The 27,223-nt window shown below is 41.9% G+C and overlaps 1 protein-coding gene and 1 long non-coding RNA gene across 4 annotated transcripts in view; both read left to right on the top strand.

Moving 5' to 3' along the window:
* apoba (apolipoprotein Ba) overlaps window positions 1–2,068 on the top strand; it is a 37,735-nt gene extending 35,667 nt beyond the window's left edge. Inside the window, exons 28-29 of the mRNA XM_021585085.3 lie at window positions 108–294; window positions 508–2,068. Coding sequence (XP_021440760.3) covers window positions 108–294; window positions 508–1,599 — 1,279 coding nt within the window. The 3' untranslated portion in view covers window positions 1,600–2,068. The remainder of the gene's footprint in view (window positions 1–107; window positions 295–507) is intronic.
* Window positions 2,069–10,633: 8,565 nt separating this feature from the next.
* Window positions 10,634–27,223, top strand: part of LOC110505693 (uncharacterized) — a 33,389-nt gene continuing 16,799 nt past the window's right edge. For all 3 annotated transcript variants that reach the window (XR_002470853.3, XR_016492018.1, XR_016492017.1), the window contains exons 1-2: window positions 10,634–10,761; window positions 11,424–11,577. This is a non-coding gene — a long non-coding RNA (uncharacterized LOC110505693). The remainder of the gene's footprint in view (window positions 10,762–11,423; window positions 11,578–27,223) is intronic.

Raw genomic sequence — 27,223 nt, 5'->3', positions numbered from 1 at the left:
CCTGCCGCCCCAGACATCCTGTACATTTCTACCTTTCAGCCCAGATTTTCCCCAACAGACAGATCATAATCGCATAAAAATCTAACCAAGTGTCCTTTATCTTTCAGTGTATCTCGTCATACTTTGAATGTGGATATCACCAGCCCAACCTTTGTTGATGTGAGCTTCCGCTATGCTTCCCGCAAGGATGGCATCACCACTTCCATGGCTTCCCCATCGATTGGTTTCCTCGGATTCCTTTTTACTTGGAGGTCACCTTCACAAGTGTACGGAAAAGTGTTCAGTCGCTACCTGGTAAGACACATCTGAATTACTGGAACTTGTTTTATATGCATACTACACACCTCTGCCTATAAATTGTCAAACTGAAAGCTTAGAGTTTTCAAGATGTTATTTTCTATGGACACAATACATAGCTTTTTGTTGTTGTTGCCTTAATCAGTGTTTATACTGAAGGAATGAGACAAACAATTCTAATCCCCTCTTACTTGTTCCTTATCCATCCAGTCTAGCCCTGATAAGGATACGGACATTGTGAGTGTCAAAGCCACTCTGAAGAACTCTGAGAAGTTAAGTTTCCAGGTTGCCTGGAACATGAATACCATGCATTACACCATCGAAGGGCTCAAAGAGCGGATGCCTGCCATCACAGATGCGCTGCTCAAGTTCATAAACAAGTATCACACAGCTCACTTTGGCTTCAGTGTAAACCGTGCCTCCATTAAGCTGAAGAACTCTGTCTCCAACATCATTGAGAGAGCCTATCATGAGGTCCCATTGGGTTTTGATACACTACAGAATTCTATGAGAGAGATGTTTAGGATTGCAGCTGACAGTATACCGTCTATCGACATCACTGAACTGCTTAACAGTGTTCTTACGTTCTTGCGTGAGACTAATTTTGCTCTGCCCGGAATAGAGGAGAGACTTTCTGGACAGGAGCTCTACGAGAGGGCCAGTCGCTCTGTGTCTGCAGCCATTGACTGGGCTGCCCAAAGGTTCTCAAATGTCATGGAGACCATAACTGATATAATTGAAAGTTTAATTAAAGGCGTTCAGTTAACAATCCCTGGTAGCAATGTAGTTGTCAACGGAAACAAGATTGTTGCCAACCTGAGGTCTGTCGTGAGTGCCATCCAGGATGAGATGACCAAGGTAGTGAGACACTTGGAGGACGTGAGTCTGGAGGACCTGATCCAGACAGTTCATAACCTCCTGCAGCTATGTTTCCAGAGGGCAGCAGAGTTCATCGCCTCTCTGAAGACACAAGACCTGAAGAAAATGTTGCGTTCTCTTGAGCGTGACATGTACATAACAAAATCTAAAGCTGGTGAGTACAAAGATACTGCCAAAATAAAGATCCAGGAAATCTATAATGAGGTTACAGTGGATCGTGTGAACAATGACCTCAAGGAGCTTGTCGATTTTTTCCAGTCTCACTTTTATGGGGGACTCAATGAATTGATCTACCTAATGGAGCAGGCATCGCAAAGCACAGCTCCATACATAAGAGTAACATTGAAAAAGATGGACATTGATGTTCCCCTTCCCTTCTTTTGGAAGTCTTTCGGTGAGTGGCCAACACAGATAAGGCAGTGAGTGAGCGAGCAATGCTTATTACCACCACTTGAATAAGAACAGCTAACTAAATGTACTTTTCTAAATGAAAAGAAAACACTATACTAAGCACAGGAGGTTGGTGGCACCTTTATTGAGGAGAACGGGCTTGTGGTAATGGCTGGAGTGGAATCATTGGAATGGTAACAAATACATCAAACACATGGTTTCTGTAATTGATGCTATTCCATATGCTCCATTCCGGCCGTTCTCCCCTCCGCAGCCTCCTGTGATACTAACATATACTTTATGTTTGAGCTGTGACTTTGCTATGTGGAAAACCCAAAAATATTATACTAACAAATATACATTATATTTGAGCTGTTATTATATATCACTGTGTTTCATTTTTAAAAAAGCTAGTTTTTTTTTTTAATACCTGAACAATCATCTTTTTGATGACCATGTTAATTGAGACAATAAAGGGATTTTTTACAGTTATGGTCAACAACACATTTAATATGAGTTATTTCAAGTGAGATTCTTACATCCCAACAAATTAAGGAAGATGGTTCACACACATAAAGTACAGACTCCAAGACTCTTATTTTGTTCTAGCTCAAGTTAAAATCATGTGGCCTTTAGATGGCAGGGTAGTCCAACTCTTTGGAATACTTCTGGTTATAGAATTCTAACTGTCTACATAGAAAGCTATAAACCTTTGTTTGCTACAGATTTTGGATCTTAATTTGATCACTCTTCGGTTGCTGAAAAACTTCCTGCACTGTAGGAAATGCAGATGAGCTTTTTGATTTACATAAATTAACTGAAAACCTGCACTAATACACGGCTATATTAACAGTATTGCACTTTTCATGTCGTCTAATTTTGGCCAGTTTATAGCTTAACCACCAATCAAGCAACCTTATGGACTAAACGTTCAACTCCTGTTGCTGCGGGATTATTTCACTGAGACAATACAGGGCAAATTAAGATCCTACATCTGTAGGTCCAGTTATTCACCCTTCACCCTGCCTCTTCTCTCCTTTTTGCCCTCCCTTCTTTCTCACTCCCAATATCTCATACAGCCTCTTGCTCTCTTTCATAATGTGTGCCACATTCCCCCTGCTTATTTCCCCTGGTTACCTGGTTGGACACTTAATGCCCCCCACTGCTATTTCATATACTCTATCAAAGAAGGGCCCATAACAAATGTTGCTAAGCTTGGTTGCTGTCATCTGTTTGGAATTCAGGGCTGTGATGGTTGCAAGAGAAAACAGTTTTCCCACAGTAGTCTTTCAAAAAGTGTTGTGTTTGAGCTTTGCTCAAAACATATATAAAATATCAAAATGTAGAAATGCATTATATCTCATAAATAACTAACATAAGAATAAAAAAGATTAAAGATCATTGTTGGAACGTGGAGTCAGAAAGGACGTTGGCTTCATGTATTACTTCATTATGAGCAATCTCCTTCAGATTAAAGTGACTAAGTCACATGTCCAATTTGGTCAAGTATCTGTATGAGTTTCATGTTAATTTCAGAAAATGTAAAAAATGAAAAGTTCAGTGTGGCTTTATTTTTAGGAGCAATCATACATCATATTTCTTTAAATATTCATAGCAGTCAACAAATGAGGATGTGTTCTGGTGTTGGACGGTAGTAAATTCGTTTTTTTGTCATTTATTTCTATGAAGACATAAAGATGAACAGTCAAATGTGGAGTTATACAGTTGTACACACATTTTTTTTTACATTTTCAATCCCACCCGCTGCTCTCTCCACCTGACCCCAAAAATGAAAAAAACATAACACCCTCATCCTTACCATCCAATACCTAATTTATTTTTACATTGTCATACAAACACGATCACACACGATTAAGTCTCTGGCAAATCAAATCAAATTGTATTAGTCACATGCGCCGAATACAACAGGTAGACCTTACAGTGAAATGCTTACTTACGAGCCCCTAACCAACAGTGCAGTTTCAAAAAATACAGATACGAATAAGAGATTACAAGTAATTAAAGAGCAGCAGTAAAAAATAACAATATATACAGGGGGTACCGGTACAGAGTCAATGTGCAGCGGCACCGGTTAGTTGAGGTAGTATGTACAGGTAGGTATCAGACAATCATGGAACTGAATCATACTGTATGTCCGCAGGTTACCTGGGCATCTACTGGCCTGCCAAGATGGTGCCACTGTAGGCTGCAGGTAGCCAAACTTAACTGACAAGATTGTCTCTATAACACAAACCATTGCTCAGATGTTAAAGTGACTTCAGAGGTCATTAATAAGATTTCCTATTGTTGAATACCCCTGAATTGGATTACTGCCAGCCATGAGTAATCTCATCTCTGTGAAGGATTAACAAGGTTGCGAAAGAAAACAAAATGTCTGTGATTTACGAGGTGCGTAAAAGGCAATAAAACATCCACTGTGAAACCCCCACCCCTTTCCCATAATATTCCTCCTGCACATTGCCAGCTGTGTGTTGAACTGGACAGTGATAAAACTCATATGACTTATTGTAAATTCTTGCAATGTTTCATCTCTAACCTTCAAGATCAGATGCAGCCTTGCTCTTGAGAGACTTTGTCATTAGCACATTGCATCAGGATTGTATTAGTCAAAAGGTCAGTTTTCTTTCCATTAGGGCCTTGATGAAGACACACTGGCTACTTAAAAATGACACCAACGCCAGCCAGTAGCTTTCCTGTCGCACCTGTTGACACCCTTCGCTCTTTGAAATTAAAAGGTTTTCCTTAAGTCAATCTGAGTTGACCTAACATAAACTTCACATAAAGGCAAATAAACACAATATTATGCCACTCTGAAATATTATGTCATGATACTCATGATAATTGTGTGCAACTGTAAAGTACCGCCTACCTTATTAAGAAGGGTGCCCCCAAGAACAAATCTGCAAATGGAAGAGAGGCCCCACTGGACACACCACGTAATTTCAACGTGGACATTTGGGTATTATTTGGAGATGTTGATCAATGACATTTCAACCTTTATTCACCCACTCAAAAAGACAGACAGAAGTTTGTTGAATTCCCAATGTGTTACTACTATTTTTTCAACCATCTAAAAGCACAACCAAATTCCAATAAAGAAATGTCGGATTATGGTTTAGTTGTCATCAACATGTGCTATTACTGCATTTTCAACCATTTAAAAGCACAACAAAGCCCTGGATCAGATCAAGCGTTAACAAGAAATAGCTGATGCTTGGCAGTGTCGGAGGTGGAGCTGTCAAATCAAAGTGGTTGCTCGTGTGATCATAGTTACAAAGCCACACCCGTCCCACTCATGTTAGAAGTTCAGAAAAAGAAAGTGTAGGCTATATAGAAATAAGGACACTTACATTTCAAAATCTTCAAAATAGAGGTCTAATTGAGGTGTAGATTACATCTCATGTGCTAGTGTTCGAACTTGTAAATAAAGCTGATTTCTCTTAATGTCACACTTTATGTATAATGCCGGGAGCCGCTTGTGGATTTGACAGCTCTAACGTAGGTCCACCTCACACACTGCCAAAAAAAAACACTATTCAGGTGTTGGCTAGCGTGGATCTGATACAATCTAGCCCAAGGTTCAAATAGGAATACAATGTCAGATATTTTGTATTTTACAACAATTTAATGTCATTGTACTTTGTCTAATAGCACAACCAAAATGGCCTGGATTGCAATTGAAATTACATTAAAAGTACATAGTGCAAGGGATTCTGCTCGTATTATTAAAGCAGTTGTGAAGATCTCCACAGACCTGTGACCTTTGTGTGCTATCTTGAGCATGTACACTTTCTATTATTACATAAGAAGATATTTACAGTTGAAGTCGGAAGTTTACATACACCTTAGCCAAATACATTTAAACTCAGTTTTTCACAATTCCTGACATAAAAACCCCCCTGTCTTAGGTCAGTTACGATCACCACTTTATTTTAAGAATGTGAAATGTCAGTATAATAGTAGAGATAATTATTTCTTTCAGCTTTTATTTCTTTCATCACATTCCCAGTGGGTCAGAAGTTTACATACATTCAATTAGTATTTGGTAGCACTGCCTTTAATTTTTTAACTTGGGTCAAACGTTTCGGGTAGCCTTCCACAAGCTTCCCACAATAAGTGGGGTGAGTTTTGGCCCATTCCTCCTGACAGAGTTGGTGTAAATGAGTCAGGTTTGTAAGCCTCCTTGCTCACACACGCCTTTTCAGATCTGCACAAAATGTTCTATAGGATTGATGTCTGGGCTTTGTGATAGCCACTTCAGTACCTTGACTTTGTTGTCCTTAAGCCATTTTGCCACAACAAGTATGCTTGGGGTCATTGTCCATTTGGAAGACCCATTTGAGACCAAGCTTTAACTTTATGACTGATGTCTTGAAATGTTGCTTCAAAATATGCACATATTTTCCTTCCTCATGAATGCCGTCTATTTTGTGAAGTACACCAGTCCCTCCTGCAGCAAAGCACCCCCACAACATGATGCTGCCACCCCCGTGCTTCACGGTTGGGATGGTGTTCTTCGGCTTGCAAGCGTCCCCCTTTTTCCTTCAAACATAACGATGGTCATTATGGCCAAACAGTTCTATTTTTGTTTCATCAGACCAGAGGACATCCAAAAAGTAGGATATTTGTCCCCATGCGCAGTTGCAAACTGTAGTCTGGCTTTTCTATGCTGGTTTTGGAGCAGTGGCTTCTCCCTTGCTGAGCGGCCTTTCAGGTTATGTCGATTTTGGACTCGTTTTACTGTGGATATAGATACTTTTGTACCCGTTTCCTCCAGCATCTTCACAAGGTCCTTTGCTGTTGTTCTGGGATTGATTTGCACTTTTCGCACCAAAGTAGGTACTTCTCTAGGAGACAGAACGCATCTCCTTCCTGAGCGGTATGACGGCTGCGTGGTCCCATGGTGTTTATACTTGCGTATTATTGTTTGTACAGATGAACGTGGTAAGGATGCCCCAAGGATCCCAAGGATGAACCAGACTTGTAGAGGTCTTGGCTGATTTCTTTTGATTTTCCCATGATGTCAATAAAAAATGTACTGGGTTTGAAGGTATGCCTTGAAATACATCCACAGGTACACCTCCAATTGACTCAAATGATGTCAATTAGCCTATCAGAAGCTTCTAAAGCCATGACGTCATTTTCTGGAATTTTCCAAGCTGTGCTGTAATGGCACAGTCAACTTAGTGTATGTAAACTTCTAACCCACTGGAATTGTGATACAGTGAAGTGATAATCTGCCTGTAACAATTGTTGGAAAATGTACTTGTGTCATGCACAAAGTAGATGTCCTAACTGACTTGCCAAAACTATAGTTTGTTTACAAGACATTTGTGGAGTGGTTGAAAAATGAGTTTTAATGACTCCAACCTAAGTGTATGTAAACTTCCGATTTCAACTGAATCATTACAGCAACCTCAAAATGTGGCCATGGACGTGTTACTAATTTTAAGGTTGAGTAAATGAAGAGTTTCATTCAAAAACGCTATATATCCATTTTCAGAAGTATTGGTAAATTAGCTTTTATTGTTTAAAGAAATGATGAAAGAGATTTGTGTGTTTTATCACTATCTAATCATGGCATGGGGTTGTTCAATCACAGACATGCATTTGTTTCAAATCTATCACTTGATTGTTTAATTTGAGTTGAATTGAAACAATAGCTGTTAATGACTTAACAAATGCTACATATGCCTAGTATCATTGACGATATATGACGTATTGTCATTGTCCAGCATCACTACTCTGGACGGCTCTGACTTAGAATACGTGGACAACTACAAATACCTGGGTGTCTGGGTAGACTGTAAACTCTCCTTCCAGACTCACATTAAGCATCTCCAATCCAAAATTACATCTAGAATCGGCTTCCTATATCGCAACAAAGCATACTTCACTCATGCTGCCAAACATACCCTCGTAAAACTGACCATCCTACCGATCCTCGACTTCGGTGATGTCATCTATAAAATAGCCTCCAACACTCTACTCAACAAACTGAATGCAGTCTATCACAGTGCCATCCGTTTTGTTACCAAAGCCCCATACACTACCCACCATTGCGACCTGTACGCTCTCGTTGGTTGGCCCTCGCTTCACACTCGTGGCCAAACCCACTGGCTACAGGTTATCTACAAGTCTCTGCTAGGTAAAGCCCCGCCTTATCTCAGCTCACTGGTCACCATAGCAGCACCCACTCGTAGCACGCGCTCCAGCAGGCATATCTCACTGGTCACCCCCAAAGCCAATTCCTCCTTTGGTCGTCTATCCTTACAGTTCTCTGCTGCCCATGACTGGAACAAATTGCAAACATTTCTGAAGCTGGAGACTCACATCTCTCTCACTAGCTTTAAGCACCAGCTGTCAGAGCATTTTACAGATCACTGCACCTGTACTTAGCCTATCTGTAAACATCCCATCTGTGTACCTACCACATCCCCATACTTTATTTTGCTCCTTTGCACCCCAGTATCTCTACCTGCACATTCATCTTCTGCCGATCTACCATTCCAGTGTTTAATTGCTATATTGTAATTACTTCGCCACCATGGCCTATTTATTTCCTTAACTTACCTCATTTGCACTCACTGTATATAGACTTTTTGTTTTATTTTGTTCTACTGTATTATTGACTGTATGTTTGTTTATTCCATGTGTAACTCTGTGTTGTTGTATGTGTTGCTACGCTTTATCTTGGCCAGGTCGCAGTTGCAAATGAGAACTTGTTCTCAACTAGCCTACCTGGTTAATTAGAGGTGAAATAAATCAAATTTAAAAAAAATCTCTCAATAATAATTCTCACAATAGCACATTGATAGTAGTCAGTAACAAATATCAAAGCCAAGCAGGGATGGCCTTAGATACAACCCTGGATGGGAGACCAAAAAGATAACTGTAGATAGTTCAACTCTCCAGGAGGTTCTGCCCATCATTGATTTTTTTCTGATACTGGATATAACTTTGAAAAATCTTATGTTGTTTCAAAGCTACAAATTCAACAACATTTATCTACGTTTAAAATTGGTTACCATTATGACATAATCCTGTGGTTGAAATATTAGCCTCTAAACAACATTTTCCGTTGATGACTTTTTGCATATCCAACGTATTTTCCACATAGATTCTACGTCACAATACGTTGACAAATTACGTTGAAACAACATTTATTCAACCAGTTTGTGCTCAGTGGGGCACCTCTGGCAGCAGGAGAGGGACATCCACCTCCTGGGAGGAGGAGGGATTTTATTGCTACACACAAGTTGCTGATGTCCTCTCTCCTTTAGCCCTGGAGCTTTAACAGCACCCAGCTTGTGGTTCCTAAATAATGAGGTCAGAACTTTTCAGCCATCCCATCACATCACAACACACATCATACCACATAACATCACACCACACCACAACACATCACACCACACCACATCAGACTACATCGCATCACGTCACATTCCGCTGGAAGCAGCAGCAGCAACATCACCACCCCTTTTGCCTCCCACAGGCTGCATGTTGCCCCGCAGTCCTCCTCCTCACCCCCTGCACCCTCCCATCCTGCTCTCCCTCCCTGCAGGTTTGGGAGCACATCCAAATCTATTACGCACAGGGCCAAGCCTAGCTACTCTCTGAATGAACTCTTCACAGCTGGACCCAAATGACTTGCAGGTGTCTCTGTAGGCTGCACATCACTGGCTCTCTACTCACGGTCAAAGGGGGCATCACCTTTGCTACATTGGGGATCACAGCTGGTGCAGCGTAACACTCGGCAGGAAATGTCTGACAGCAGCCCGCCAGCGTGAATCTGGGAAGTGCCCATAGAGAGAGAGAGGAGAGTGCGATAGAGAGAGAGAGCAAGGGTTGGAAGTGGGGGGATTGGTGTTTTGTGAATGCGAAGGCCAAACAGGAAATGCTGACCAACTTTTGAATGTGCTGCTGCCCCATCTGACAAGGTGCAAGTGCAACAACGAGTAACACACTGTGATAGTGAGCAATTTTGCTGGACTATGGATGTGATGCACGGTAGTTGTAAGCATGCTATGGTTCTCATATGTTTCTCAATCATTGCCCAGCTGCTGTTTTATGGACCTGGTCAGGCATATATCAGCCCCTACATAGTTAAAGCTCTGAAATGTTCCTAGGTGATTTAGGTGTAGCGTGTTGGCCAGATCCAACGGTTAAGGAGAGTTTTATCTCCTCTCCCCAGAGAGAGGCTCTCTCAGTCCTGCGTGTTAACTTGTTTCCTGAAATCAAAGCACACACAGGAGCACTCACTGGAACACACACACACAGACACACACAAGGCACAGACACACACACACAAGGCATAGACTCACACATAAGGCATGATAATTAACCAGCATAAAATGTGCTAGAAGAATGTTTGTTTATACTCCAGCTCAGAAGGTGGCGGTAATGCACCTAAACATTGTTTTGTGCACTGGCATTAAATCTCAATGAGAAAGAAGAAGACAAAGAAGGAGGCTGTGTTCCAGACCGCCTACATTGCAGTCATGTTGCTTAGATTATCAAAATGCTAAATCATACGGATGGGATTCCTGCCATATTAAACACTTCTTACATGTTTACAGAGATCTAAAACAGATGTAAATAGTCTTAGATCCATTCACATGCGATAGTAGTTTTTTTATGATCGGATCATTATGGGTGCCAGGTAGCCTAGCAGGTAAAGCTTTGTGCAAGAAACTGAAAAGGTCGCTAGTTCGAATCCCTGAGCAGACAAAGTGAGAAATCAGTGGTTGTGCCCTTGAGCAAGGCACTTAATCCTAATTGCTCCAGGGGCGCTGGACAATAGAGTTCGCCAGCTTGTAGGCTAGTCCTAAAATGAATGTGGAAAGAATGGGGTTTTGGGATAAAAGCCTGAACTAAGGTCTTAGGTTAACACAGGCTAATGAGATCTTATAAGTTTTGTTCTATGAGATAATATTAATCAGTTAACATGAATTATGAAGCCTGTATGTGCTTGTTTTGATTAAATAAATACTTAAAAATTCATAAAAAGTTACGTTATCTGGTGAAGATTATCTGGAACGCCACCAAGACTATCAGACTGGACCAGCTAGAAGCCGGGTGAGCACAAACCACTCGTGCCCCTTCAGTGTCCGTTGGTACTAGGGCATGACCGTCATCAACGTAGCAAAACATTTCATTTCGACAAAGCATTTGGTATGTAATCGTCGCAGTGAAAATCTTAGGAGTAATAGCTAGCTAATTAGGTAGCTAGCTGGCTATCCGATTTCCAACAACATTAGCAACATAATTAGCGTAGCAGCTCAGTCAGGTATGTTCTATGCAATGATATAGCTAGCTGCCCAGGCTGTGACTAAAAATGTACATGTTGTCAACCAACCTAAAAACGATTCCCTAGTCAGCTAATTTATTACACTGACTGGGTCGGTGTCAAAGGGAATGAAACGTTAAACTGATAACATGTAGGTGAACGGTTCAGTGGCCTGTGTTCCAACATGCAATCACAGAATTTGAATCTCAGTCAAATTGGACAATTTTCTAAAGAAGAACCTCTAGGTACAATAGATGGATGGCAAATATTAGGCTAGTTCTCTAAATAAATGAATAGGCTATTTCATATGGAGCATGTCTGATTATCTCCATAATAATGGAGGTTATTAATATCTTTGCTACAGCCATGTTATAATCAGGGCTCATGAGGTGGCAATAGCCTTGAGGTTAGTGACAGCAGCCAATATTGAATTGTCTGTTCAAATCCCCGCCGTTGTATCTTTGATCATGGCACTAACCTCAACAAACTACATTGCATATCAAAATGAATGAAATAACTAACATTTCATGCCTCACTCTTTTGCTAGCCATTGACATGGGATCCTCAGCAATGGAGGATAGAGATGAGGCCTTCACAGAGCACCTATACAGCTGTGGGGCTGTCACAGAGGTCCTCAAATTCGTCACCTGTAACCTACACTCTGGTAATCCCCCCTAAAGTGCTTTTTCTCGTCATTTCAGGTGAGTCTCTTTAAAGCATTTTCTTAATTAATGGAAAATGCATTATGTTATTCCTGGTTAGATTATTGTGAGATGCCTGTAGTTTTCATCCAAAAACTGTATTGGTAAATCGACTACAGCCAAGATATGTGTATTTTGAGTGGGCTATCCCTTTAGAGTAGAGTCTTTATTATCCCCAGGGGGCATTTAATTTTGCAGCACATAGTAAAAGCACATGACAATAAATATACACCAAAACAATATATACTGCAATAAGTTCACAACTACCAGTGCTACTACAGCTTATTGAGAAAGCTGATAGCAGCTGGCATGAAGGAGAGTTTAGACCTATTTGTTTTGAGAGAAGCAACATAAAATAATCAAACAAGGGATGCTGGGAGTCCCTCAGAATGGATGGCTCCTTACGTATGACTAGTGTCTGATACAGGTGAGAAAGGTCAGTAAAGCTCATGATCCTGCTACTTTGTTTCACAGTGTTACCCATCCCGTTCTTACTCTTTAAGTTGAATATTTCTAAAACAGCAGATCGTATTGAATGGTAAAATGGATTCAATGAGCGATCGATGAAAGATGGTCATCGGCGTCTTATCCACCCTGAAACGGCAGTTTCCTCAGAAAGAACAAATGCTGATCTCTCTCAACTCAATTTGCTGTCGAGGAAAGTTCCAAGATATTTGTATGGATCGACGGCCTCTCACCATCTATCAGTCTGTATTGGCGGCAGTGAGCTCCTCCAGAAATCAATAGCCATATCCTTGGTTTTCTTGACATGAATTTCTAAGTAGGAGTGGTCACACCATCCAACACTCTCCTCCATCACTGGGCCATGGCTCACCTCAACTTCCTGTCACACTCATGATAACCTTAGTCATCTGCAAACTTAATGGTATGTCTTGTCGTGATTACTCTGACAATCATTAGTGTACAGTACAAACAGAGGGGAAAGGACGCAACCTTGTGGTGAACCAGTGAAGGAGGATATTGTAGGGAACCATTGAATCTCACTGAGTTATTTTGATTAAAAAAAATCTCTCAACCAGACTGTTAAAATCAAGAACAAAATTGGACAATAGCCTATCTGCTAAGATGTGGTTGTATATAATTAAAAGTGGAAGAGAAGTCAACAAATAGTAGTCTGGCATGGGTTTTACTGTACTTCCCTCAATGTTTAAGGACATAGTTAAGAAGAGTGACAGTTGCATCTTCCATCCCTCTCCCAATCCCATACGCAAACTGCAATGGGTTTAATCAATCCTGAACCTTGGCCATAATCTCACCCTTAACAATATGTTCAAAGGCTTTTTAAACTGCAGTTTTTAAAAGTGGTGTCGTTAATACAACACGTTTCATCGTATTCCTGACAGAGCAGTTTGCTTTAATTGACCCTTAGTGTCTCATCATCATATCATGTGATGTTGATATTAAACGTCCTATCCTGTGACTATGTTCTCACCACGTCCGGACCAAATAGCACACAAACATATTTTGGGTCTCGTGTGCCTCGATACTACTCTGCCTATGTCACCCCACTTCTTTGTGGTTAAATATGGGAACTTTGAGAAAGATGAGCCATAGAGTCAGGGCGAGAATCTCAGTCATGCCAGTGACCTTTGAAAGGTCGCAGTGACTGGAGCTCGTTCATTGCCCTCTAAATATCACTCAGTATATGGCTCAATGGACCCATTATGGCTGACAGAGACACCGTGAAGGCCCAGTTATTGTAGACCAGCTGCCCTTTTCTCAGTGATCAGAGTAATGATCTTTGTGTCCAATCTTATGGACAAGCCGTGTTTCATACTCTAAAGCACTCACAGGTGTATCTGTATTCTCTGTAGGTGTGTTTTGATTGATGAATGGAAACCATGACGACTTGAATAGAGGTTGACCTCTTCCAATTAAACGTATGTGTTTTTGACTGTTTTGATAGAGCACAGATGCCACAGCCAATCATTCTAAAATCTCAAAGCGTGTAGCCTACTACAATCATAGACATTCTGTATTCCTTGGTGAAAAAAATGGGTTAGTGAAAAGTTTGATGTTTTAAAACCAGCACCTGATATGTTTTGTCATGTGTAGGCCTATGTTCTTCTCTGTCTGTTCTGTGTGATGGTGTTGTGTGTGCGCCTGTGACATCTTGAGAACTTGAGAACTTGTTCTCAACTTGCCTACCTGGTTAAATAAAGGTGAAAAAATCTTAATTTCCTCCTGAGGATCAAAAATGGTCAATTCAACGGATGAAAAAGTAACCAGGAGCAACTCGCTTTAGCCTCTAGGGTAAATGGATAGGATAGTCTACTTAATACATAGGCCACCCTCTATCGATACATCCCTCCACCCTCCCTCCAGGCCACCCTCTATTCTCAACAGATGGAGGAGAGGCAAAAAGGTCAGCAAGACCAAGGGAGGGAATAGCAATCAAATGTTACCTCCAGGTTACATTCCACCAAATATTTCAGCAATGCATGAAAATAATCATAACCAATAACTTGGGCTGACATTCCAGTCTTAGCCCTCAATCCACCTGCCGCAATGCTATTAGCAGTACCAGGCATGTCACTATTAGGTAAACATCTGAATTGAGCCCCTGTAATACCGCTGTGATTAAAGTGAGTTAAAATACATACTTTAAGGTGTGGTGACTGCAGTCCGTAAAATGTATCACTGCTCACTGAACATTTCAACCACTTGATTTTTGCAGAATAGGCCTAAAAGGCAAATGTGTTTTGGGAAGTCTAACTCAATCTTTGGAAGTGCAGTGGAAGCTCAAAGTGGGCTGCAGGTGCGGGACTACGTCAGTGCTGCGGTACTTCAGGCACAAGGCCGAGAGATCAAAGATGCTAGGGAGGGAGGTCTCCACAGTGTTCAGTTCAGCAGACCCACATTCATACACTAGAAATGCACCCTTTCTAGTGAAGGAAGAAGGGAGGAAAGACAACAAGTGGGGAAGACAGGGAGGGTTGTTTGACTTTCTTGAATTAATCAAGCCTGGAGTGATTCAGGAGTTGTCCTCTTCCAAAAATAAGACATTTGGTCATGAGACATCTGTATTTAAATAATTAACAGATATCCAATGTGCTATTGTGCTTCTTTTAGCTAAGAGATGAGTCAGTCTCTTATTAAGGCACTTATGTCACTACATTAATAATGCTTCAACATTTGTCACTCTCTTATTGCCAGTGCATGCTCTATGCCTCCAGAAGCACTTGCACAACTGCTGTTGCCAATACTAAAGTGATGTATGATCTGAACTGTGGCTAAAATGCAATTCCTTTAGTGACAGACACACAAGAACAATAATGTATTTTTTATTGAGTTATAATATCTTAGCCATTCTTAAATTAAAATATAATTTGTTGCTATTTCCAACTGTAGCCTACACTGAGTATAACAAACATTAGGAACACCATCCTAATACTGAGGTGTTGAAAGTGTTTCACAGGGATGCTGGCTCATGTTGACGCCAATGCTTCCCACAGTTGTTTCAAGTTGGCTGGGTGTCCTTTGGGTGGTGAACCATTCTTGATACACACTGGAAACTGTTGAGTGTGAAAAACCCAGCAGCATTGCAGTTCTTGACACAATCCTACCACCATACCCTGTTCAAAGGCACTTTCATTTTTTGTCATGCCCATTCACCCTCTGAATGGCACACATACACAATCCATGTCACAATTGTCTCAAGACTTAAACTTCATTATTTTACCTGTCTCCTCCCCTTCATTTACACTGATTGAAGTGTATTTAATAAGTTACATCATTAAGGGATCATAGCTTTCACCATAGCTTTCATAGTAATAGCGCCAGAGGAGATGGCTGCCGTTTTACAGGCTCCTAACCAATTGTGCTATTGTGTGGTTTTTTTGCATTATTTGTTATTTATTTTGTACATAATGTTTCTGCCACCGTCTCTTATGACTGAAAAGAGCTTCTGGATATCAGAACAGCTATTACTAACCTCATACTGGACAAAGATTTTTTCTTTAACGAGTCAAACACAAAGGATTTACTTCAGACACTGAACAAGGCCTAAATCCCCGTCATTCACATGAAGATGAGATAGAGATATAGGGGACGTAGGTCGAGGTGCCTTGTAGGAACCCGACGGCGAGCGGTTAACCCACCTCTAACAACGTGCAATCATTGGATAATAAACTGGATGAGCTCCGATCAAGACTATCCTACCAACGGGACATTAAAAATGAATATCTTATTTTTCACAGAGTCGTGGCTGAACAACGACATGGATAACATACAGCTGGCTGGGTTTTCCATGCATTGGCAAGAGAGAACAGCTGCCTCTGGTAAGACTAGGGATGGCAGTCTGTGTCTATTTGTCAATAACAGCTGGTGCACGAAATCTAATATTAAGGATGTCTCAATTTTGCTCGCCTGAGGTAGAGTATCTCATGATAAGCTGAAGACCACACTATTTACCAATAGAGTTATCATCTATATTTTCCATAGCTGTCTATTTACCAACACAAACCGATGCTGGCACTAAGACTTAACTCAACAAGCTGTATAAGGCCATAAGCAAACAAGAAAATGCTCAGAGACTGCGCTCCTAGTGGCCGGGGACTTTAATGCAGGGAAACTTAAATCCGTTTTACCTCATTTCTACCAACATGTTACATGTGCAACCAGCGGGAAAAAAACTCTAGACCACCTTTACTCCATACATAGAGACCCGTACAAAGCTCGCCCTCCATTTGGCAAATCTGACCATAACGCTATCCTCCTGATAGCGTTATGGTCAGATTTGCCAAATGGAGGGCGAGCTTTGTACGGGTCTCTATGTATGGAGTAAAGGTGGTCTAGAGTTTTTTTCCCGCTGGTTGCACATGTAACATGTTGGTAGAAATGAGGTAAAACGGATTTAAGTTTCCCTGCATTAAAGTCCCCGGCTACTAGGAGCGCAGTCTCTGAGCATTTTCTTGTTTGCTTATGGCCTTATACAGCTTGTTGAGTTAAGTCTTAGTGCCAGCATCGGGGATTTGACGGGGATTTAGGCCTTGTTCAGTGTCTGAAGTAAATCCTTTGTGTTTGACTCGTTAAAGAAAAAATCTTTGTCCAGTATGAGGTTAGTAATAGCTGTTCTGATATCCAGAAGCTCTTTGATTTCTGCCTACAAGCAAAAACTAAGGCAGGAAGCACCAGTGACTCGCTCAATACGGAAGTGGTCAGATGACGCAGATGCTAAGCTACAGGACTGTTTTGCTAGCACACACTGTGTGTCTGGGACACACTCTGTCTGGGATTCTTCTGATGGCATTGAGGAGTACGGCACATCAGTCACTGGCTTCATCAATAAGTGCATTGTGCATCCCCACAGTGACCGTACGTACATACCCCAACCAGAAGCCATGGATTTAAGGCAACATCCTCACTTAGCTAAAGGGTAGAGATGCCGCTTTTAAGGAGTGGGACTCTAACCCGGACACTTATAAGAAAATCTGTTATGCCCTCTGACGAACCATCAAACAGGCAAAGCATCAATACAGGACTAAGATTGAATCCTTCTACACCGGCTTCCGATGCTCATCGAATGTGGCGGGGCTTGCAAACTATTACGGACTGCAAAGGGAAGCACAGCCGCGAGCTGCCCAATGACATGAGCCTTCTAGGCGAGCTAAAGGACTTCTATGCGCGCTTAGAGGCAAGCAACACCGAAGCATGCATGAGCGCACCAGCTGTTCCGGAAGACTGTGTGATCATGCTCTCCCCAGCCGATGTGAGTAAGACCTTTAAACAGGTCAACATTTACCAGGCCGCAGGGCCAGACGGATTACCAGGACGTGTACTCTGAGCATGCGCTGTCCAACTGGCAAGTGTCTTCACTGACATTTTCAACCTCTCCCTGACCAAGTCTATAATACCAACAAGTTTCAAGCAGACCATCATAGTCCCTGTGCCCAAGAACACCAAGTCCACCTGTCTAAATAAATACCGACCCGTAGCAGTCGTGTCTGTAGCCATGAAGTGCTTTGAAAGGCTGGTCATGGCTCACATCCACACCATATCCCAGAAACCATAGACCCACTAAAATTTGCATACCGCCCCAACAGATACACATTTCACTCCACACTGCCCTTTCCCACCTTACAAAAGCAACACTTACATGAGAATGCTATTCATTGCCTACAGCACCTCGCTCAACACCATAGTGCCCTCAAAGCTCATCACTAAGCTAAGGACCCTGGGACTGAACTCCTCCCTCTGTAACTGGATCTTGGACTTCCTGATGAACTGTGTCAGGTGATAAAGGGTAGGTAACAACACATCTGCCACGCTGATTCTCAACACGGGGGCCCCTCAGGGGTGCGTACTCAGTCCCCTCCTGTACTCCCTGTTCACCCAAGGCTGCATGGCCAAGCACAACTCCACCATTATTAAGTTTGCTGACTACACAACAGTGGTAGGCCTGATCACTGACAATCACCGACGAGACCACCTATAGGGAGTAGGTCAGAGACCTGGATATATGGTGCCAGGACAACAACCTCTCACACAACGTAATCAAAAAAGGAGATGATTTTGGACTACACGAAAAGGAGGACCGAGCACACCCCCATTCTCTTCGATGGGGCTGTAGTGGAGCAGGTTGAGAGCTTCAAGTTCCTTGGTGACCACATCACCAACAAACTATCATGGTCCAAACACACCAAGACAGTTGTGAGGAGGGCATGACAAATCCTATTCCCCTCAGGAAACTGAAAATATTTAGCATGGGTCCTCAGATCCTCAAAAAGTTATACAGCTGCACCATTGAGAGCATCACTGCCTGGTATGGCAACTGCTCAGCCTTCGACCGCAAGGCACGACAGAGGGTAGTGCGTACAGCCCAGTACACACTTCCTGCTATCCAGGACCTCTATACCAGGCAGTGTTAGAGGAAGGCCAAAAAATTGTCAAAGACTCCAGAGACCCTAGTCATAGACTGTTCTCTCTGCTACTGAACGGCAAGCGGTACCGGAGCACGAAGTCTAGGTCCAAAATGCTTCTTAAAATTTCTTGCGACTCTCAAACCCGGATCCTGGAGCGTAATCATCGCCTCAAACTAATTAGCATAACGTAGCGGACATAAATATCCCTAAAAAATCTTCCTATTCATGAAAATCACAAATGAAATATATTGAGACACAGCTTAGCCTTTTGTTAATCACACTGTCATGTCAGATTTTCAAAATATGCTTTACAGCCAACGCTAGACAAGCATTTGTGTAAGTTTATCATAGCCTAGCATAGCATTATGCCCTGCTAGCAGCAGGCAACATTTTCACGAAAATAAGAAAAGCAATCATATTAAATAATTTACCTTTGAAGAACTTTGGATGTTTTCACTCAGGAGACTCTGTTAGATAGCAAATGTTCCTTTTTTCCAAAAATATTATTTTTGTAGGCGAAATAGCTCCGTTTGTTCTTCACGTTTAGCTGAGAAATCGACCGGAAAATGCGGTCACTACAACGCCAAACTTTTTTCCAAATTAGCTCCATAATATCGACAGAAACAAGTCAAACGTTGTTTAGAATCAATCCTCAAGGTGTTTTTCACATATCTATTCGATAATATATCCACCGGGACAATTGGTTTCTCATAAGAAGCGATTGGAAAAATGGCTACTTCTGTACTTTACGCAAGATTATCTGCGGGAGCCATCATGTGACCACTTGCTCAATGTGGTCCCTTACGGCTATTCTTCAACATAAATGCGTAAAAAGACGTCACAATGCTGTAGACACCTTGGGGAATACGTAGAAAGCGTAAGCTCATTCGTAGCCCATTCACAGCCATATAAGGAATCATTGGCATGAAGCGCTTTCAAAAAATGCGGCACTTCCTGATTGGATTTTTATCTGGGGTTCGCCTGTAACATCAGTTCTGTTGCACTCACAGACAATATCTTTGCAGTTTTGGAAACGTCAGAGTGTTTTCTATCCAAAGCTGTCAATTATATGCATAGTCGAGCAACTTGTCGTGACAAAATATTCCGTTTAAAACGGGAACGTTTTTCATCCAAAAATGAAATACTGCCCCCAGAGTTTCAAGAGGTTATTAACAGCTTCTACACCCAAGCCTTAAGACTCCTGAACAGCTAATCAAATGGCTACCTGGACTATTTGCATTTTTTTACACTGCTGCTACTCTCTGTTTATTATCTATGTATAGTCACTTTGCCTCTACCTACATGTACATATTACCTTAATTACCTCGACTAACCTGTGGCTCTGCACATTGACTCTGTACCGGTACCCCCTGTATATAGGCTCGTAACTGCTATTTTATTGTTGCTCTTTAATTATTTTTTCAACTTCAGTTTATTTTTCTTAACTGCATTGTTGGCTTAGGGCTTGTAGTAAGGAAGCATTTCACCTGTTGTATTCGGCTTATGTGACACATACAATTTGATTTGATTCTTCCTGTTGAATACAGAATGTGGCAGAGCTCGGTTTTGGTTTCTTGAAAAGTTTGTTTGAAAGTGTATTGGAAAGTTCTTGGTAGCTTGCTAGCTTTTTAGTTTGGATCCCGCAACGCAGTTGGCATCATTTGCTGGGACTGCTTATCTCTTTCCAGTGATCCTGCCAATGACAGGTCTGAGGAGCTAGCCTAGCTGCTAGCTAGCTGCATATCAAGCTAGCTGGGTTTTCTTGAACACAGCCTGCAATGCGGTAAGCCATTGTGGCTGGGTACGCGGATTGTCACTGGTTTGTGGCTGTCTAGATCACTGCTGTTTGTTGTTTTCAATCTTCACTGTGACCTGCCCTGTCTGGAACTGCAAGGAGTAACAGCGTAACCTACGTTGCTAGCTACCGTGACAAAGACCAAAGCCTGAGGGAGTACCGTTGAGGACAGTGGTCTCTCTCTATCACACATGAATGATCTTTTAAACAAACAAAAGACACAACAAGAAAATAGCTTCAAGTGTTTTATACTTGTGGATTCTACTAATAAAAGAATGGACGACCTGACCAGAGAGGTCCAGGATCTGAAGAACAGTTTCCAGTTCTCCCAGAGTCAGCTTGATGAGTTGAAACTGGAGAACCTCAAGATGACAGCAATCTGTAAGTCATTGAGAGAGGTCATATGTTCTGTGTGTGAATCCATGATAACAATGACAGATAAATCATATGTCTCGGGGGACAATCAAGGAGGAACAACATGGTTGTGGACGGAATTACAGAATCTCCACACGACGGAGTCTGAGGTCAAAGTGAGGGAACTGATCTCTGAGAAATTGAAGATGGACCACAGGAGGGTTGAGGTGGAACGCGCCCACAGGACTGGAAAACCCACCACTGGCCCAGTTGATAGGCCCAGGCCGATAGTGGTCAAGTTCCTGAAGTTCAAGGACAAGGTAGCTGTTCTGGAAAGAGCCAAGGACTTGAGAGGAACGTATATCTTCCTCAACAAGGACTATCCGGAAGCTGTGCGCCAGAAGAGGAAAGTACTGATCTCAGCCATGAAAGCTGCCAGAGCGCGTGGGGACATTGCTTACATCCGCTACGACAGGCTCATTGACCACCCTCCCTCCCAGAAGCCTGGAAGGGACGAGAGAGCTAAGCCTATGGGTTCGTAGCTTCAACCCCGCAACACACACACACACACACACCAATTGATTAATGGACTGCTGAATGTATATATTTTTTTCTTGCTTTGTTTGCTCTTTTCAGTATTATGTCTATCCCTGGTAAGCTACCCAGGAAATGGCTGAAAATAGCCCATATTAATATATGTAGCCTTACACCGTACCCAAACTGGCTGCGCTCGTGCACTATTGCGTGCAAATTGATTTTGTCCGCCCACACTAAATGCAATCACGACACGCAGGTTCAAATATCAAAACAAACTCTGAACCAATTATATTAATCGAAAAGCAATAAACATGGCCATTTAGCTAGCTAGCTTGCAGTTGCTAGCTAATTTGTCCTATTTAGCTAGCTTGCTGTTGCTAGCTAATTTGACCTGGGATATAAACGTTGAGTTGTTATTTTACCTGAAATGCACAAGGTCCTTTACTCCGACAATTAATCCACATATAAAACTGTCAACCGAATCATTTGTAGTCATCTCTTCCTTCATCCAGGCTTTTTCTTCGTGGGACTTTATATAGCGATTGGCATCTCTATTACCACAACAACTGACCTAACTCAGTTCATATTTCAATTTTTGGTACCAGTTACTGAAATCCACAATGGTTTTACATTTCTCTACCTTTTGAGTTGCACATGGATACAGTGTCTCTACGAAGTTATCATTCTAGTTAAGATTAGTTGTGACTTGTTTGAGGACTAGCCTACATCTGGTGTGGCCTTTGTTGTTGCTGTAGACGGTGTAACTTCGTCGGAATTTCCAGTCGCTGTCTCATTGAAATCAATGGCATCTGAATTCATCAGGCTATTGTGCTTTGCCTAACAGAGTACAACAATAGGAAACCCTCTTTGCTCCCCCTACTCCAATACCTCTGTCATGAATCATTCAGTTCTCATGTGTTTACCACCACCACTCCTGAAGAGTCTTATTGTGGAGTTAAGGCTTTTCCCTCTGTGACTGACTCTTGACTCAGTAAGACCTCAATCATCTCTCTCCATCAGCTCAGTCATCTCTCTCCATCAGCTCAATCCTAACCCCTTGTTAATTCAGGTTTCTTTCTACAGTATGTGCTATCACTCTCTTTCAGCCCACAGACTTAACATTGTGGCTTTTTTCATGTCCTAATTTAAATTTTTCTCTCTTAATTATGTTTTTTTGTCCACTTTATTTACCGGATAAAGGGGGACCTGTGCAGTCACCTTCATGACCTCTCTTGAGTGAGCGGTACACTCCTCGCAAAATAGTACCTGCGTAACCCGCCCCTCAATTGGCTGTGAACACCAGATACAGTAGATGTATCCTCCAGCGAATCACATTCCAAACTCCTCTTTGCTGATAGAGACAGATGTTGGGGACAAAACTCATACAAATACTGAAGCTTATCTTCATGAAGGCCAAGTATCCGTTGAAAGTTTATTTGTTCACATCCTAATAATGTGTTCAGTTTTGGGTACCTGTCTACTCCTTACAAATGGGTGGTCTGAGGAGTGATCCCAGACTGCTAAAGTATCAAGCGGTTTTCTTTTCTACACTTGCCTCGAGTTCAAAACGGTTCAAGCTGTGTGACAGTGGGATTCGGGGGGCCTTTATTACATCTTCTCTTGGGAGTGCAAGCCACCAGCGGGAGAGTGGGGGTGTCTACTGTTGTGCCTAGCAAAAATAGCACTGTCATTTCCAATGGCACATCTCTGGTATGGGTCGGGTTTCTGAAAGCCCACTTCTTGAGCATGTCTGGGGCCATCTGGGAGAGATTTGGAAACCCAGCGTGAATAAAAACATACAAATGTATTTCATCAGTAGGCTAGGAGGGGCTGCGGACGGAGTCTAGAAAAGGGTGCTGCATTTAAGGACAGCCCATCCCCTGCACACTCCCTACTGTCTGGGAGAAAGAGGGAGTTTACTGTTTACTCAGCTTGTGGAGAGCAGGAGACACAATGTTCAGTTGCGGGAGTCTTGCAGATATTGAGAGAGGTGGAGGTTGCCATTCGATGAGAGAAAAGAGGGGGCCTTATCTGTCATGGTTGGTTACAAAAGGTAAAAACAAAGTGACCAGGAAGCTCTCCTAGATAGTGGGATGGACATGATGTCCATTCTAATGGATCTACTGCAGTAGAGGCATGCACTTCATGAGATTCAAAATTGTTGTTTTTTTCACTGATCTACACAACCTCTGCCTACTACTGTCAATTAAATGAAAAGACCGGAAAGTTTCCACCTCACTGAACTATCGCTAGGGGGAATTGTCCTCATAATAACTTGTACCTCATAAATATCTGTACACTTCTAAGTCTTTATTTGTCTCCCATATTTATTTTATATGCACTCTGCTCAGCAGAGAAGCTTGCTCTCCCACAAAGAGTTGCGCAACGTCTTCAGCTGCGCTCGGTTCTTGATTAATGACTCAGGATATGTGAATGAAAATATGAAAACACTAGCGAGAACTGCAACAAGTGTTCTGAACTCGGGCCCACGGTAGTGAGAGTTCAATCTCAGACTACAGGTTTCATGCCATATCCCTCCCCCTCAAACCACTGTTTGTCCTTATTTCCCACAAAATCCTCATCTAGTTCCATGTACTTTATGGTTGCCATCACCCACCCTAGAAAAATAGAGTTGAACTCATAGTAAATGTTTTTGATTGTTTCAAGATCACATTAGCTTTCACAAGGAATCCAAGCCCTTCTGCCAGGCAAAATAAGACAAGTTAATTATTTTTAGGACATTAACAATGTGTGATTGTTACTTATTAGCTTGTTAGCTTGATGGGGGGCATGTGGTTAGATGCTTTCACAATGCAATAATTGTGGGTTCAACTCCAAGACTTTAGAGCTCCTAAATACAAAAACATCTAGATTCCATATCTTGCAATGGGTTTAATTCATCTTGAGGACAGATGTAGGATCTTAATTTGGCCTGTATTGTGGCAGGAAAATAATCCCGCAGAAACAGGATTTGAATGCTTAGTTCATAATGTTGCTTGATCGGTGGTTAGGCAATTATCTGGTCAAAATTAGGCTGCATGAAAAGTGGAATACAGTTTATCTAACCTTCTGTTAGTGTGGGTTTTCAGTGAATTTGTAAATCCCGAAGCTCATCTGCATTTCCTGCAGCACAGGAAAATTCTCAGCAACAAAGGATCATCAAATTTAAGATCCTACATCTGTACTAAGTGATACATTTATAGTATGCGGTCTGCGTGTTGCCAGATATTTATTTGTGTTTTATATGTACCCAATTGGATGTATTATGGAGATAATGGATTAAAAGGAATAACAGAAGCAGTGAGTACACTCCTTTACTGCATTTTTAACAGTGGCATATGAACTATCCAACCAACAAACCAATGCCATTTTAACCAGCATGTGGTCATGTAAAATCTCCCAGGTGAATTTTATGAACTTAATAATGTCCACTATTAACCAAAGTGTTAGATGGCTTTAACTTATTGTTCCAAATGCTTTAGCCTAAATGTGGCATGAGCGATGATTGGCAATGTATTGTTATAACACTCCACGGCCTAATGGAAAGAAAGCTTTATGTTCCTCCATAGATTGGACCTGCAGCTCTCTCTCAGCACCCTGTCACTGAGGCAGTTATATATGGAAAGGGCTTCATCTCATTTCAAAACAGAGAGCATTACCAATCCCATGGCCTGAAATTACAGATGTAGGCAAAAGTTACTTCTACTTTTCAGCTGGCCAGGACGCCAGGCTATGCCTACATCATTGTAAGCATGCCAATAAAACCTTGTGTTGCAGTCATAAACTTACTGCAACATAGTGTACACCCCGATTCTCATCCACACTTATACACGTGACTTGCACAATACAAAACACCTACTGTATGAATATATACAGATTACTCTCAAATAATGTCACTCGTCACACGCTACTGATACACACTCAGAATGCCACACTTCAGCTTCTCTCCTATTGGATGGACGGACAGACAGACCACACAGAGTAGCCTTTATTCTTAAACATCTGCTATTCAGCTTTTTGCTCTTTTATCTCACCCTGACAGAAATAAACCCCAACCAGGATAAACTCACCTTTTTTTACCTGTAGGAAGATATTACTCAACCGTACTATGAGCTAAATACAGTTCCTAGCTAGCAGCGGAGTTGACAGTGGGGGCTGATGAGATTGATGGCAAAGGTCAGGGAATGACAGGACGACCATAACGTGGCCACCGCTTTGTCGTCATACGCGATGTTCTTCAAGAGTACAGTGGAAAATGTATTGACATAATAAGAAACTGGTACAGTTGACTATGAAAATAGGTAACCCCGGTGTGATTGGCTTTTACATGACCTTTATGCAGACGCTTCACCAGACGTTGGGCTGGTGCTACCCTGTGTGGGCAGTGACCCATGCTGGACACTGTGTGCCTCCTGATACTATGGACGTGATCGATGGTATATACCGTAATTGCTGGACTATTAAGCGCACCTGAATATAAACCGCACCCACTGAATTATTTAAAAATATGTATTTTGTACATAAATAAGCCGCACATGTCTATAAGCCGCAGGTGCCTAACGGTACATTGAAACAAATTAACTTTACACAGCCTTTGACGAAACACGGCTTGTAACAAAAATTAAACAGTAGCCTACCAAGAAAGTCATTGGTCACTATCTTCCTCCTCCTGTGCACTGAAACCACTGAAGTCATCTCCTTCGGTGTCGGAGTTGAATAGCCTCAGAATTGCTTCATCCGATGTTGGATCGCTGCCCTCTTCAACACGCAGCAGTCCAGCCTTTCAAAACCCGTTGATGATAGTGGATTTTTTTGACAATGCTCCACGCTGTCAGCAGCTCTATTTCCTTTTCCAACAGCCAGATCGATCGCCTTCAACTTGAAAGCTGCATCATATGCATTTCTCAGTTTCTTTGCCATGATGAGGGTGACAAAATGACTACCGTAATCAGAATGATGGGAAGTTTGAGCGCGCTCGATTTACGTCACATTATGTGACGGTGCTCAGTTTTTTGGCGGCATGAATCTTGTGAAAGCGGGAAAAAAACATAAATTAGCCGCGTCATTGTATAAACCGCGAGGTTCAAAGCGTGGGAAAAAAAATAGCGGCTTATAGTCCAGAAATTACGGTAACTAATTCATATCTCTTATTGAAAGTGGTTTGTGCAGCAGGACATTCTATGAGGCTTTATTGCATATCAGCAGCACATCTCCTGACCACTGATGACTGACTAGCTAGCTTTGAAATGTGTACCTCCTTGTAAGCTCACTCGCCAATACTAAAGACAATGCTAAGGATGGCGCAGGAGAAGAGGAATGTGAGGTGAGCTGGACGAGTTAGCTTGAGCCAAGAGGCCTCTCCCTCTCCAGCCCGCACCAGCATATGAGCCCTGTAATATTCATTCATAAAGCAGTGAGGACGTTTTTATTGTGCCTGATACGTGGGAAAGACATTACCAAGGCCTCACCTGTAATAAGTGAAATACCAACCAGATGGAAGCAACAGCTTTTCTGAGGGCCATGAGATGGATGGGACGGTCTAGTTTGGATCTGTCCATCTTGAGAATGACAAAAGACATATCCACCTTGAGGATTTTAAAGAACCACTAGTAACACTTTACTTTGCACCCAGTGTCATAACATGTTATGACATGGTCATTACCGTGTCATAATGTATCTTAACAGCTGACATAACGTGTCATAACCTGTCATAATATGGTCATAACACTGTCATGACGCATATATTTACACCTGTTGTGACATAGATTGTGTTTTATGGCTGGTTATGACACCTACATAAGAGTGTCAAAACCCATATTTATTTACATTTGTTTTTCCCTGCCAAGAAGTTTCCTTTCATTTGAAAGTTTGTTTCTTAAATCTTTTGTTGCAGTAAGGAGTTTTATGACACTGTCATGAAGCATTATGACCATCACTTTACTTGAACTAAGAAAATTCAGTTTTGACACTGTCAAGAAGCATTATGATCATCATAGGCATATCTGGCTTATATGATTATCACGTACATGCCCTTATGTACGTCATCAGTCAAAAAGAGGGTGACTTGTCCTGCTCC

This window comes from Oncorhynchus mykiss, chromosome 25 (genome assembly GCF_057628025.1).
Source record: "Oncorhynchus mykiss isolate SJ-2025 chromosome 25, ASM5762802v1, whole genome shotgun sequence".
Classification (NCBI taxonomy): Eukaryota; Metazoa; Chordata; class Actinopteri; order Salmoniformes; family Salmonidae; genus Oncorhynchus; species Oncorhynchus mykiss.
This window is presented reverse-complemented; position numbering and strand designations above follow the sequence as displayed.